Below are 13,809 nucleotides of genomic sequence, written 5' to 3'. Positions count from 1 at the left end.
AAGGGATAGGAGTCAACTTAGCACTGAATAGTATTGATGCTATAATTCCTATTACTCCAACTTACAAAATGTTGAATGTAGAAAATAATCCCTTCTCACATACCTCTCCACCTGGGTAGCGGTAATGGTATTTGTCCTGGTCTCTCAGAGCAAATTCTTCTGGATAACTGTCCTGAATTTCACTGTAAGTCAATTCTTCACAAACACCCTTCAAAGTGAAGTGAAGCACATTTATTTGCAGACACCAAACCATGAAACTAATATATAATACAAAAGCATTTCCACAGCTTCCAAAATGTAAAGATAAACTTTAAACTGATTTTGTAATTAAAGTTCAATGCATGTAACCGCTTTTTTTTTTACTCCAATGCAGAATGGGTAAGTACAGTAGAAACGTGACTGTAAAAGGTACTTCTTAAAAAAAATTATTGGAACTTACAGCTGCAGTTAAAAAACAATTTTCCTTTCAATTCATTTTCAATTTCATTTATGTATTAAATGAAAAAGAATCACTTAATAAAATGACTTAAAGTTACATTTATTTTGTACTTACTGCATCAAGCTCATTGAGAATTTTCCACTGTTCATAAGGAACTCCCAGGGCTTCTGCTGTTTGAATTGTTCGCTTTAGCTGACTGGTCCAAACTTTCAGGTCAGGAATTTTCTGCTCTTCAACAAACTTACGCAAGGCTTCAGCATACTGTGAAAGAAAATCAAAAAATTAATACTTACTAATAAGTACAATTTGTTTAAAAGACTTTTTTCAAATACAATGCCAATCAATTCTTAAAATTTACTCGCACATGATTAATCTGTCTTAACTGTTATTTATCAACCCCAGTTAGTTACTTCAGCTTGCAAAAGGCAAACTTCAAGTTTGCAAAAGGAATACAATAGAAAGAGATTAGTTAATGTTTCAGGTTCAATGATCCTTCTTCAGAAGTTCAGAAGGAGGGTCGCTGGACCCAAAATATTAACTCTGCTATCTCTCCACAGATGCTGTCAGAACTGCCGAGTTTCTCCAGTAACTTCTGTCTTTGTTTCAGATTTCTACCGTCCGCATTGTTTTATTGTAGAAAAAGATTAATGTTGTTTCCGGTGTGTGAACCTAACTATAATTCTGTTGAGAACAGTGCATCACTTCCATGCATTTTATTAAATAAATCAGACCATTTAAATAAAACACTTTTTTGTACCTGTTTTCCTTGGCACGATAACCCTGCATCACCGCCAAGCCTCCCAACTCTGTTGTATTCACTCTCTCCATGCCGGCTCAGGTAGATAGTACGTGGATAGACATGAATGTTCATCAAGTAATAAACTATCTTACTTTGAATATAATCCTGGACTCTGTTCACTAGAAATCGTCGACCAACATTAATTACTTTAATGAAGGATAAATCCCTAAGTTAAGAAAGCATAATCATAGACATTACACATTAATTAACATCAGCAGTCCAAATAAATTTTCACTTTCAGTTTCTCCAGGTAAATTAAGTGAAAGCTAAAAAGAGTTGAATAAACAACATAGAAAAGCATAAAACAAAGTAGATGTAAATGGTGTTAAATCATCATAGCAAACTGCTTCACAGGTAACTGAATAAAGTAAAGGTAAAGTCACCATAGTCCTAGAGGGCATAAGGCAGCTTTCTCATGACAGGGACAACTGATGGTGAGTTTGACCTGAGGGTCATCACACCTCAGGTGAGGGGTGAGATTGAGAAGATGAGACTTTCACAGTAACTTGAGCCAGTGTGGGAATTGAACCCTCTCTGCTGGCGTAACTCTGCATCACAAACCACAAACTAAGGTACCTGATGCCCCATAACTAAAAGCAGCACAAAGTTGAGTAATGTAACAGAGGCTGCTGAAACTCGTTAGTGGTTTGGGATCTATTTGTACCTATTTTCTAATCAAGCTATTGAGATATGTTATGATACATCTTTGGAACTAGGATTCCTGGCTTAGTGGTAGAGACACTACTACTGCAAAGTGACAGCCCTTAGGATGTGTTTACAATTTTTTTCCTAGAAATCTTATCTTACAGAAGGTTGCTACTGCTATTCCAATTAAGTCAAAAATTATCACGATCACATTTAGCGTTTTATAGATTTACAGGGTCTATGATTTTAAACAATTCACAGTTATTCACTTTTCCAGAATGTACCATGGTATAAATTCAGCACTGGGTACATGATTATGTAAACATGGCTAAACAAGTTGTTGACCAGAGAAATCTGAAAAATATTGGTAGAGCAGAGATGAGACAGGCAATGGATGGAATGAAAACTGAGAAGCAGATTATATTGGAAAGACTGGATATGCTTGGACTGGATAAGTCACTTGGTCTGGTATCTTGCATCCCAGGAAGGTGGAAAGGCTTGCCATAACCTTCTAATCTTTCCTGATCATAGGAGAGATCCAGAAGAATGTAAATTGGCAAATTTGAAACTCTCATTCATGGGTGAAAAGGACATACCAGGCAAATACAGCACACTGAGTTTAACACTTGTCATGTGTAAAATTCTCAAAAATTATTGGGGAAAAATCATCAGGCACTTGGAGAAGTTTAAGTTAATTCAGGAGAGGCAACATAGATTTTTAAAAGGCAGGTTTTACTTGAATAATCTTGTTGAATTTTTGATGAAATAGCTGAGAAGGTTGATGAAAGGAATAATGTGAAAATGAAGAAACAGAGTACTTGCCATAGTATAATTTAAATGGCTGGTTAACTAAATTCTCTCTCAGAATAGGACAGTCAGTGTTGACTAGGAAAGGAGCCCTGTCTTGAAAGCAGTGAGGTTGATAGATAGTTATTTTTTATCCTGGAAGATGTATGTTTCAAGGTTAATACTAGGGCTATTGTGTTTTTTTTTAATGCTCTAAGTAACTTCTATATTGCAATACTGAGTATAATTACAACATTTGCTAATCATACCAGATTTGGAGAAGTGGTGACCTCTGAGGGTGGTACTAATCTTCTGTAACAGGACACAGGCTAGCAGAATGGGCAGACAAGTAGCAAATGGAATTTAACACACAGGGTGAGGTGATGCATTTTAGGCAAACAGATTGGGAGAGGTAATAGGTACCTTGTGACACATCTGTAAAGTGTTTGTGCAGGGACAGAGGGCCCTGGGGATGCATATGCATCAATCTTTGAAGATGTCAGGAAATGTCGTGAAAAAGATTAGTAAAGCACATCAAATCTTGGGCTTCAAAAGGAAAAGCATTGAGAGCAAAAGCAGAGAGGTTATGCTGAACCTTCTTAAGTTCGGGTTAAATCACAACTAGAATGTTGCACCAAGTGTTGGTCATCACACTTTAGGAAGGATATGATATTCCAAATGAAAGGTTTCAGTTGTTTGCATTGTTTTCTTTAGTTTTAAGGAAAACAGAATGCTCTGCAAATGGTGGATAATATTGTATTGGACTATATCCAGCAACAGGCTAGAATGGTTGCCATGGGAACAGGAAATCCAGGTTAGAACTTATTGAACCTATGTGCCAGATATCACAACTGAATCCAAACTGGGGTAGCTGTCCTGCCTTGAGTAGATTTACACTTTTCAAGCAGTCTGATACCCAGGCAGTGGGGCAAGACTGAGAGAAGAAATGATCAGAATGGACCTACTTTTGATATCAGTTCCTGAATTCTAACTTTAGCGATGGAAAGGGATCGGTATATACCGCAGGGCAAGAGTTATAGCTGGGGGAAAGGCAATTATGAGGCGATGAGGCAAGATTTAGGATGCATAGGATGGAGAAGGAAACTGCAGGAGCTGGGCACAATTGAAATGTGGAGCTTGTTCAAGGAACAGCTACTGCGTGTCCTTGAGAAGTATGTACCTGTCAGGCAGGGAGGAAGTGGTCGAGCGAGGGAACCGTGGTTTACTAAAGAAGTTGAATCTCTTGTCAAGAGGAAGAAGGAGGCTTATGTAGAGATGAGGCGTGAAGGCTCAGTTAGGGCGCTTGAGAGTTACAAGTTAGCCAGGAAGGACCTAAAGAGAGAGCTAAGAAGAGCCAGGAGGGGACATGAGAAGTCTTTAGCAGGTAGGATCAAGGAAAACCCTAAAGCTTTCTATAGGTATGTCAGGAATAAAAGAAGGACTACAGTAAGATTGGGGCCGGTCAAGGACAGTAGTGGGAAGTTGTGCGTGGAGTCCGAAGAGATAGGAGAGGTGCTAAATGAATATTTTTCGTCAGTATTCACACAGGAAAAAGACAATGTAGTCGAGGAGAATACTGAGATACAGTCTATGAGACTAGACGGGATTGAGGTTCATAAGGAGGAGGTGTTAGCAATTCTGGAAGGTGTGAAAATAGGTAAGTCCCCTGGGCCGGATGGGATTTATCCTAGGATTCTCTGGGAAGCTAGAGAGGAGATTGCAGAGCCTTTGGCTTTGATCTTTATGTCGTCATTGTCTTTAGGAATAGTGCCAGAAGACTGGAGACTAGCAAATGTTGTCCCCTTGTTCAAGAAGGGGAGTAGAGACAACCCTGGTAATTATAGACCAGTGAGCCTTACTTCGGTTGTGGGTAAAGTGTTGGAAAGGATTATAAGAGATAGGATTTATAATCATCTAGAAAGGAATAATTTGATTAGGGATAGTCAACACGGTTTTGTGAAGGGTAGGTCGTGCCTCACAAACCTTATTGAGTTCTTTGAGAAGGTGACCAAACAGGTGGATGAGGGTAAAGCGGTTGATGTGGTGTATATGGATTTCAGTAAAGCGTTTGATAAGGTTCCCCATGGTAGGCTATTGCAGAAAATACAGAGGCATGGGATTGAGGGTGGTTTAGCAGTTTGGATCAGAAATTGGCTAGCTGTAAGAAGACAGAGGGTGGTGGTTGATGGGAAATGTTCATCCTGGAGTTCAGTTACTAGTGGTATACCTCAAGGATCTGTTTTGGGGCCACTGCTGTTTGTCATTTTTATAAATGACCTGGATGAGGGCGTAGAAGGATGGGTTAGTAAATTTGCGGATGACACCAAAGTTGGAGGAGTTGTGGATAGTGCGGAAGGATGTTGTAGGTTACAGAGGGACATAGATAAGCTGCAGAGCTGGGCTGAGAGGTGGCAAATGGAGTTTAATGCGGAAAAGTGTGAGGTGATTCACTTTGGAAGGAGTAACAGGAATACAGAGTACTGGGCTAATGGTAAGATTCTTGGTAGTGTGGATGAGCAGAAAGATCTCGGTGTCCATGTGCATAGATCACTGAAAGTTGTCACCCAGGTTGATAGCGTTGTTAAGAAGGCGTACGGTGTGTTAGGTTTTATTGGTAGAGGGATTGAGTTTCGGAGCCATGAGGTCATGTTGCAGCTGTACAAAACTCTGGTGCGGCCGCACTTGGAGTATTGCGTACAGTTCTGGTCACCGCATTATAGGAAGGATGTGGAAGCATTGGAAAGGGTGCAGAGGAGATTTACCAGGATGTTGCCTGGTATGGAGGGAAGGTCTTATGAGGAAAGGCTGAGGGACTTGAGGCTGTTTTCGTTAGAGAGAAGAAGGTTAAGAGGTGACTTAATAGAGACATACAAGATGATCAGAGGATTAGATAGGGTGGACAGTGGGAGCCTTTTTCCTCGGATGGTGATGGCTAGCACGAGGGGACATAGCTTTAAATTGAGGGGTGATAGATATAGGACAGATGTCAGAGGTAGGTTCTTTACTCAGAGAGTAGTAAGGGCGTGGAATGCCCTGCCTGCAAAAATAGTAGACTCGCCCACTTTAAGGGCATTTAAATGGTCATTGGATAAACATATGGATGATAATGGAATAGTTTAGGTTAGATGGGCTTCAGATTGGTTTCACAGGTCGGCGCAACATCGAGGGCCGAAGGGCCTGTATTGCGCTGTAATGTTCTATGTTCTATGTTCTAAGAGGACCATAAATGGTTGCTGGATGTTATGATTTGGGAAAACAAAGAAACATGACACCTTTGCAAGCTGGAAATTGTTGAGTTTATGGTTAACTACAACCATAAACAGAACATGAGGTAGATAGAGGGTAAACTTGATGAAGGAATACTTTATTGTGTGTCCTCTCAGTTCCATAGTTGGTCCCTCCAGCTCCTGCCTCTAGGTCACCTGACCCACTCTCAAAGGGGTAACATACACCCAACTAAATATATAACATCCCTCTCCCTTTGTCTCCATACTCCCCTTATCAATGTACATCCAACAATTATAACTATTATACAAGCAGTGTAGCCAACATATATACATTGTCAGGATAATTTTTTTTAAAAGAATGGATAAAGAAAACCACCCTTCCAAGGCCAATACACACCCAACTACATACATAACAGGAATGACTGTGTACTTTTACCTAAAAAGACTAATCTTTTGGAGAATCTTCCATAATCTATATTTGCAGTGTGGGGCTATTAGTCACATTATACAGGTAGTTTAACGTCTTAGTGGCTTACTAAGTAATGTTTGGTAGCAGTCTTAAAAACCTGGTCTTGTAATGTCATTCTTAGGTTGGTTTTGCAAATTCAGGTATCTTTTTAAAAGTTAATGGTCTCTACAGGATTTCTAACAGTGAAATTTGTTTTACAGGGTGCAGAGCAGATTTACCAGAAAGCAAGATTTAAGTTAAAGGTTAGGTTACAGAAGTGCGAATTGTTCTCCGTGAGAGTAATGGAAACTGGTGGGGTGGTGTGACAGATATGTTCATGTTTATGACAGGTTTGGATAATGTAGACAAGGAAAGAATGCTTCCAATAGCTGATGTTACAAGAAGTAGGAGATAATAGGTAGCCAACAGCTTTTCCCCATGATGGAGGAGTCTAAAAGTAGAGGGCATAGGTTTAAGTGAAAGCAGAGAGATACAAAAGAGTCCAGAGGGGAATATTTTCACAGAGGATGGTGAGTGTCTGGAAAGGACTGCCAGGGGTAGTGGTGGAAGCAAGAACAACTTTGTCATTTGAGAAATATTTTGACAGGCATATGGATGGGTTAGGTATGGAGGGATATGGATCAAACATAGGCAAATGGGACTAGTTTAAATTGTGAAAACTGAGTGGCATGAGCAAATTGGGCCAAAGAGCCTATTTCTATGCTGTAGACCACCATGACTCTATATAGATTTCAGGTTCTCAGCAAGTCGTGCAGACTGAAAGTGAGAAAGAACATTTTTACAGTGAGTGGTAGTGGAACTCTCTGCCCATGAGCATGGAGGAAGCAAAGACAATGAATATTGATAAAAGGAAGTTGATTGGGCACTCAACGGAAATAAACTTATGAGGCTCCAAGAATAGATGCAGAGAATGGAACTGACTGGATTACTCTGTGGTAGGCCAATTTAAACCTGATTGGCCATCTGTACATAAATGACTCAAGGACATATACATTAAACAATAAGCTGATCATAATTTAAGACACTGATAATAACCTGATGTTTATTTTAAAACCCTTACTTGTCATAATTATCAGGATCCAGTGGCTCATAGGTGACTTCATAACATTCAATTCGTTTGAGGAAATCATCCATAATATGGTCTTGTTCACATTCTGCATAGTCTGGGCTTGATACCTTCACCTCCTGTACATATTTGAAAGATCTTATACTTGCTATATCAGACAATGCTTAGATATACAGAATCAGCAATAAATAATGCAACTGAATCTTCTAAATTCTAACATGCTGTTAGATAGGCAAAGAGATTGTATCAATAAATGTTTAGGAAGTCATTGCTCCTGGTGGGACCAATTGCCTGTACAATCAGAATAGGTATATAATTTAAGCAAAAGGTCCTTAGTTGTAATTCTAGTTTATTGCAAGTCATAGCATCTCCATTCAGATATAAAACAAAAAGAAAGGAGAAAAAAGAAACAAGAGATGGGGGAAATGACTTGAATATTGTTTTTAAAATATCGATCTTATTGATACCATGGATAATCAATAGTGATATCAAGCTCCCTTCAGCTCTGCACATTCCAGAGAAGTTCCACTACAAATGGTTAAGGTTATACTTAAGTAAACATGTGAGGAGATCCTCTGGAGCACAATATCAAGCTACAAGGTTGGCAGTGAAGGGTGGGGGGTTGGGGGTGGTGTGGTTTAAAGGGATGATACATCAGCAATTCTACCTACAGAATTGTTTCCAAAAGGACCACAAGGTTCCTTATCATTTTGAACTTTCTACCTCACATCCACTAAAGCAGCTTTCAAAAACTGCTGTAATTAATACCACTGGAGTAAGGTGACAGAATTTTAAAAAACTATTCTGAATTGTCCATGATGACAGAAGTGCTTCATGGTTCCGCTTTAAAATTTACTTAGTAATTTTTTTCTGATGAGGGGAAAGGATGTAAAACAAAATACTCACTTCCAGACTTTCCTTCAACTTTAATAAGCAGGACAGCATAAAAAGCTGTGCAGTGAATGTAATCAATGTCGTTAATGGGAAAGCTGCATGCTGATATTTCAGGAGGCATCATATTGGCAGTCTGAAAACAAGTTTCCCCATTCATAGAATTCATTATACTTGATTATAAACCTTTTAATATTTGTTATAAAAACATAGATTTCATAGCACATGTAACCTGATGACACTCAGCATGACAAGGTAGCAAAATCTAAACATTAGAGGCCCACAGTAATAGTGTTTTCTACATACCATGCAGTATCAGCTTTGACAATGTGCAGAAAAGTCAAATAGACGCCAAACTCTTTGTCATGAAGAGAGAGGAGAAAAAACAAAAAAATCTGACAGTTACCTGCTATTATTTACTGTGGCTGGGATGATGGAATTTCTTTTACAAGAAAATAGTTTGTTAGGTCCTTATTGGGATAAATCTCTGGATGCTACCACATACCTTAATATTTGCAGCAATGACTTCTGGATCATCACAGACAGATTCAACAAAAAACACCTGGGAAAAAAGTTATTCTTGCTTAATCAAACAGTTAGTTAAAATCACTTAATAATTGCTGATAATCAATGCTCCAAATAATAAATTGACGATGTTAGAAACTAGGGAATTATTTCATCACAGTAGTTACATTAATTTAAAAGTTCTTTAAAAGGTCTTCGTCATTTAAAGACCATACAGCATTTAGATTATGATTAGTACTAAGGTCTGTAATAAAAACAAGGGTCTCAAAATGCCACAGCAGATAGCAGTTACAGTCAATTTCTATAAAATATGCAAAACCTTTGGTAAAGAAGGTTTCTTTTATCAGAAATTCATGAAGAATTCACTAAGAACCTTCTTTTCCACAAATGCATGCATCGCTAGACTCCATTGAAAGACATTTCAATTTTTTATTCACTCATGGGATTTGGCTGTTGCTGGAAAAGCCCGTATTTATTGCCCATCCCTGCCTGTCATTGACATGAGCCACCTTCTTAACAATTGAGTAGTTTCTTCGTCATTTCAAAAGACAGTTAGGATGCAGTACATTGCTTTGGATTAGAAGTCAGATTCAGCCCGGAGTAGCTGGGTAAGAGAGGCAGATTTCCTCCCCAAACAGCATTACTGAACCTGATGGGTTTTATAACAATCCAGAGGTTTCGTAGTCAGCAATACGAATATTAATTTTTAACATAGATTATATAACCAACTAAATTGAAATTCCCTGGCCGACATTTCGGGCCTAGACCCTTCTTCAGATTTTCTGAAGAAGGGTCTAGGCCCGAAACGTCAGCCTTCCTGCTCCTCCGATGCTGCTTGGCCTGCTGTGTTCATCCAGCTCTACAACTTGTTATCTCAGATTCTCCAGCATCTGCAGTTCCTACTATCTTAGAATTCATGTCTTGAACTGGTCATCCAGAGACTTCAAATCTTTAATGCCATAACATCATCACTATACCACATTTCCATCATTTGTTACTTTAACTCCCAAAATTATTTAGTGAATAAAGATAATGCTAATAAACATGCTAAGTCGAATAGATACATTTGGACAAAACATTTACTTTCAGAGTAGTCAAAATTATTCTGTTAATACCAAAAAAAGAGAGTTTGCTCCTTCTTCTGATTTCTAACCTTAAATGCATTATCACGTACAAAACTCAGGATTAAATCTCTTCTTTCTCTAGTTGTGTTAGTTGCATCAAAGACCTGAGATAGAGAAAAAGGTGAAAAAAATTTACATTAAATTTAGATCTATACACAAATTATATTTTTAATGAATAGAAATAATGTACTCTCAAAGCTACTAGAGAACATGACTCTTCATTTTAAAAAAAATTAATAGTAAATAGTCATATCTCCAGTTGGAACTTCAATTTTTTTGTTAAACTATCAGCTTAGGCCATTAGCCATATTATCTGCCAGGTGGTTGTGCTGCCCAGCACCGCACTGATGGATAGGAGTGTGTTTAAGACAAGAGGAATGACTAGCCGATACAGTGTAATGACAGAGTCAGATCTCGTATCAGTTCAACAGATTCTTCCATGAGATCAACCAAACTGTATTACAAACCACAGGGTAGCAACTTGGTGCAGCATTGGAGAACCATATAAGGATGGAGTAGGAATAACACAATACTCATAATGGAACAGAATAAGCATGGAAGTGCCAACAGTGAAGAATCAGGTTAGTGGATAAACACAATGATCAGAAATGATATGCCTTTCACAACTCCTCTTTTGCTTTGAGATTACTCAATTACAACTTGTAGTATTAATTTCCCATTCCATTTCAATTCTGTTGTCCATACAACCTAAAAAAACTGGTAAAGCTCCTATGTTATTACAAACAATTCAGTAAGTATAAAATTAATTCATGTATTTGCTTAGAACCAGTTATAAATGTATGCAATAGAAACTATAGCAAGAAAATCATTTTATGTTTCAATGAAGTAGTCTAAATGCACACTTTTATTCTTTGTTTGCTGAATATCAAAATAAAATAAATGACATAAAATAATAGGTTCCCAACATAGGTAAAACAATTTTAAAACATCTTACTGCAATCTGTCCCTTTTCGACTGTGAGGTAGATTTTCACATCTTTCAAGGCATCTAAGGCACACTGTCTATTGAAAGCAAAGGGAAAATTAATATTTGAACAAATAGCTCTTGTATAACTGAGTGGATTTTGAATAGGAATGCTAGGATTTGCCAAGCATCTCTCCGCAAAAGTGGAACAGGCACAATAAAACCACAGCAACTCTGCAGCACTGACATACTGTAAGAATGATATGCAGTGCTCTCCATAGTGCTCATAGTAGTGCCTTTTCAAATTTCACGCATGCCGTCTAGAAGGCTAGATGCTGTTTCATGACATTACTAAATGTCTACAATGAAGTTCAGTAATGTTTTCATGAGATTAGCCCTGTAAATCATAAGATAGCAAATAGCATGTAAATTGACTATTCAACACTACAACATGCATTTTGAAATTGGACAATCCTGCACAGTATGTATTCTATTAACACAGTAAGCCTTTTGCCCTTTAATGTTTTCCCAACATTGTGGGAATATACTGAATCTCTTAGTCACTGTTTTATCTCCTGTGAATTGAACAATTGTAATCCTTTTTGTTTTTCCCCTTTCTGCAGTGAGCTTCATGATGTAGTCACCTCCAACTAAAAGGAAAAATAGTGGCTTGTCACAGGTTTTGATAGTTCTGGTGTGAAATGTACAGGGATAATGAAAACTGAGTTCATGTCCTTTTCTTTTCATATTCTGATATAAACCACACAAAAAGAACACGGTACAGAGCACACTTCTTTCACAATTTCAGTGGAAGTGTTAATTCATTTCTGCAGTGACTCAACAAGTGCTCAACTTAACAGATCACTAATATCCAAGGGTAATTTAAGTTTTGGCTGAAGTAAGTTGTTTCCACTCAAATTGTGTACAATTACATACTCAAACTCTGAATTGTCTAGCCCTTGGCGCTTAATTCAACACTGTTAACTTACTTGTCCATTCTCACCACTTTTAATATTCTTTGAGATCTGATCTGAAATTCACTCCTTTGACCAATCTTTTGATAAGACCTACTACACTCATGCTCTTATGCTTGATACGGATTTTCTCAACATTTCTGTGAAGGGGTTATAAAGAAACAAACATAAATGCAAGTTTGTGACAAATTCAGTGCTCCAGAACACCATGTCAACTAAGATTCCAGCTTCTGATAGCTAGAAAAACATGCATGAATATGAATCAACTCAGTGGGTGATGTACCCAGTAGCTGAAGAGCTTGAAGTATATATATGAATGGGGCACAGCACTTAAATAAGATCATCGCCCATGTCCAGGAAACTACATGTCTTCAGAACAGTTGGAATCATGAGGGGAAATTGCCAAGTGAAAAAATAACATTACTTCAGTAGCATACTGCAAGCCTACTCCAATACTAATTACCTACATCTTTCTTTGGACAAGATATTAAATATTTTGTACTCAGCATGAGACAGGAAAATTTGCTTACTTCCTGATTTTCATAGCTTCTTCATTATCATGACGGAAAAATTCAAATGACTTGTATGATTTCACAGCTTCACGGCGGTACTCGCCCAGATTAAAAACTGCAAGTCAAAGAAAAATGCATAAGTAATAAAGAAACTGGAAATTCAAAATGAATTTACTTGGGGTTGATTCCAATTATGAGTCTTCTGGAGAGCTTGATCCTCCTTTTTAAAGATTATGTTATGTCACATGCTCCTTAACTGTCCAACACTATTTTCCTCCTTTCTCCAGCCGACAACCAAATGTATTTCGCATTATAAAAGTAAGCAGCTACAAACTGACCTATGTATTCTCATCACCTCAAATGCAGCAACTAAATAACAAGTTTGATTAATTCACTTTGTTTCTACAGCGACTTGTTTTAGAGCTGACTTCATAAAATGAGCTACACCATACTTTGTGATGGGTAATAAATCAGAATCAGCTGACAATCTGGCAGCAAATTTAAAAGTCCTACAAAGAATGAACATAATACAGTGAAATTCCATTTTTCACATCTTCACCATTCATGAATTTGCTTATCAGCACAAAGTGTTCAGCACACAATTTTACCCATTGCAGGTCCAATGTTCAGATACTCCCAGCCTTTAACAACAAAAAATTGAAGAAATTTTCAGAAGATGTCAAACAATTGAAAAATCTTCTATTATGGCATGAAACTGTGTTTCTGGGACTGGAAAGTGTGTACTGCATGTGTATCTGTTGCCATATTGCATGGGAGCCCATGCACATACACTTAGATAGCCTATAATTGTGGTCAATGTGGCAAATTTTATGTTTCTTAGTTTGTTACATCATTTTCCCAATAGAATATCTTTATATTTTTTGAAACATTGTATTTCATTGAGTGTTGTGTACTGTGTATTGTATACTATTTGTACCAAAATTTGGGATGGTTAGAAATCATTTACTTCCATTAAAAAATATGCTTGCTGCTTCTAAATTCACTGTTTGAGATGTGTTCTAGGTATGTGATCCTAATGAAAATCAAGACTACGCTGTATGATACAATTTGATGTTAGGCTTGATACAGACAAAACAGAGTTTCAAACTAAGGATTTAAATTGAAATAAAGGAGGTTTTAAAGAGATAATAAATGCTTTGGTCACTGTAATATGGGCTGAACCGTCAATGGATACATTTACAACATTGAAAATTATCCTAACAAGTTTTTGATACATTACAAAATAAGCATGCAACCCTAAAAAGGTAAAGGGTCCCATGTTGTTAACTAACTGTGGTCAACAAATGAGATGAGATGACTAAATGTATCATGTTATGATGCTGAGATAACAAGGTGTAGAGCTGGATGAACACAGCAGGCCAAGCAGCATCAAAGGAGCAGGAAAGCTGACGTTTCGGGCCTAGACCC

The 13,809-nt window shown here is 37.7% G+C and overlaps 1 protein-coding gene across 6 annotated transcripts in view; it reads right to left on the bottom strand.

The window, feature by feature from the left end:
• Positions 1-13,809, bottom strand: part of LOC109927162 (6-phosphofructo-2-kinase/fructose-2,6-bisphosphatase 2) — a 66,876-nt gene that overhangs the window by 32,719 nt on the left and 20,348 nt on the right. For 2 of the 6 annotated variants that reach the window (XM_048611995.1, XM_048611994.1), the window contains exons 3-10: positions 12,400-12,496; positions 10,927-10,993; positions 10,001-10,075; positions 8,828-8,884; positions 7,426-7,550; positions 1,197-1,404; positions 554-700; positions 104-208 (exon numbers count right to left, since the gene is read on the bottom strand). In XM_048611995.1, coding sequence (XP_048467952.1) covers positions 104-208; positions 554-700; positions 1,197-1,404; positions 7,426-7,550; positions 8,828-8,884; positions 10,001-10,075; positions 10,927-10,993; positions 12,400-12,496 — 881 coding nt within the window. Of the gene's footprint in view, positions 1-103; positions 209-553; positions 701-1,196; positions 1,405-7,425; positions 7,551-8,337; positions 8,791-8,827; positions 8,885-10,000; positions 10,076-10,926; positions 10,994-12,399; positions 12,497-13,809 lie in introns of those variants that run through there. The other 4 variants (XM_048611998.1, XM_048611997.1, XM_048611999.1 and 1 more) reach the window with 4 other exon arrangements.

The sequence above is a fragment of the Rhincodon typus genome, chromosome 25 (genome assembly GCF_021869965.1).
Source record: "Rhincodon typus isolate 14 chromosome 25, sRhiTyp1.1, whole genome shotgun sequence".
Taxonomy (NCBI): domain Eukaryota; kingdom Metazoa; phylum Chordata; class Chondrichthyes; order Orectolobiformes; family Rhincodontidae; genus Rhincodon; species Rhincodon typus.
Note: the sequence above shows the minus strand (reverse complement) of the source record. Positions and strands in the feature narration are given on the sequence as shown.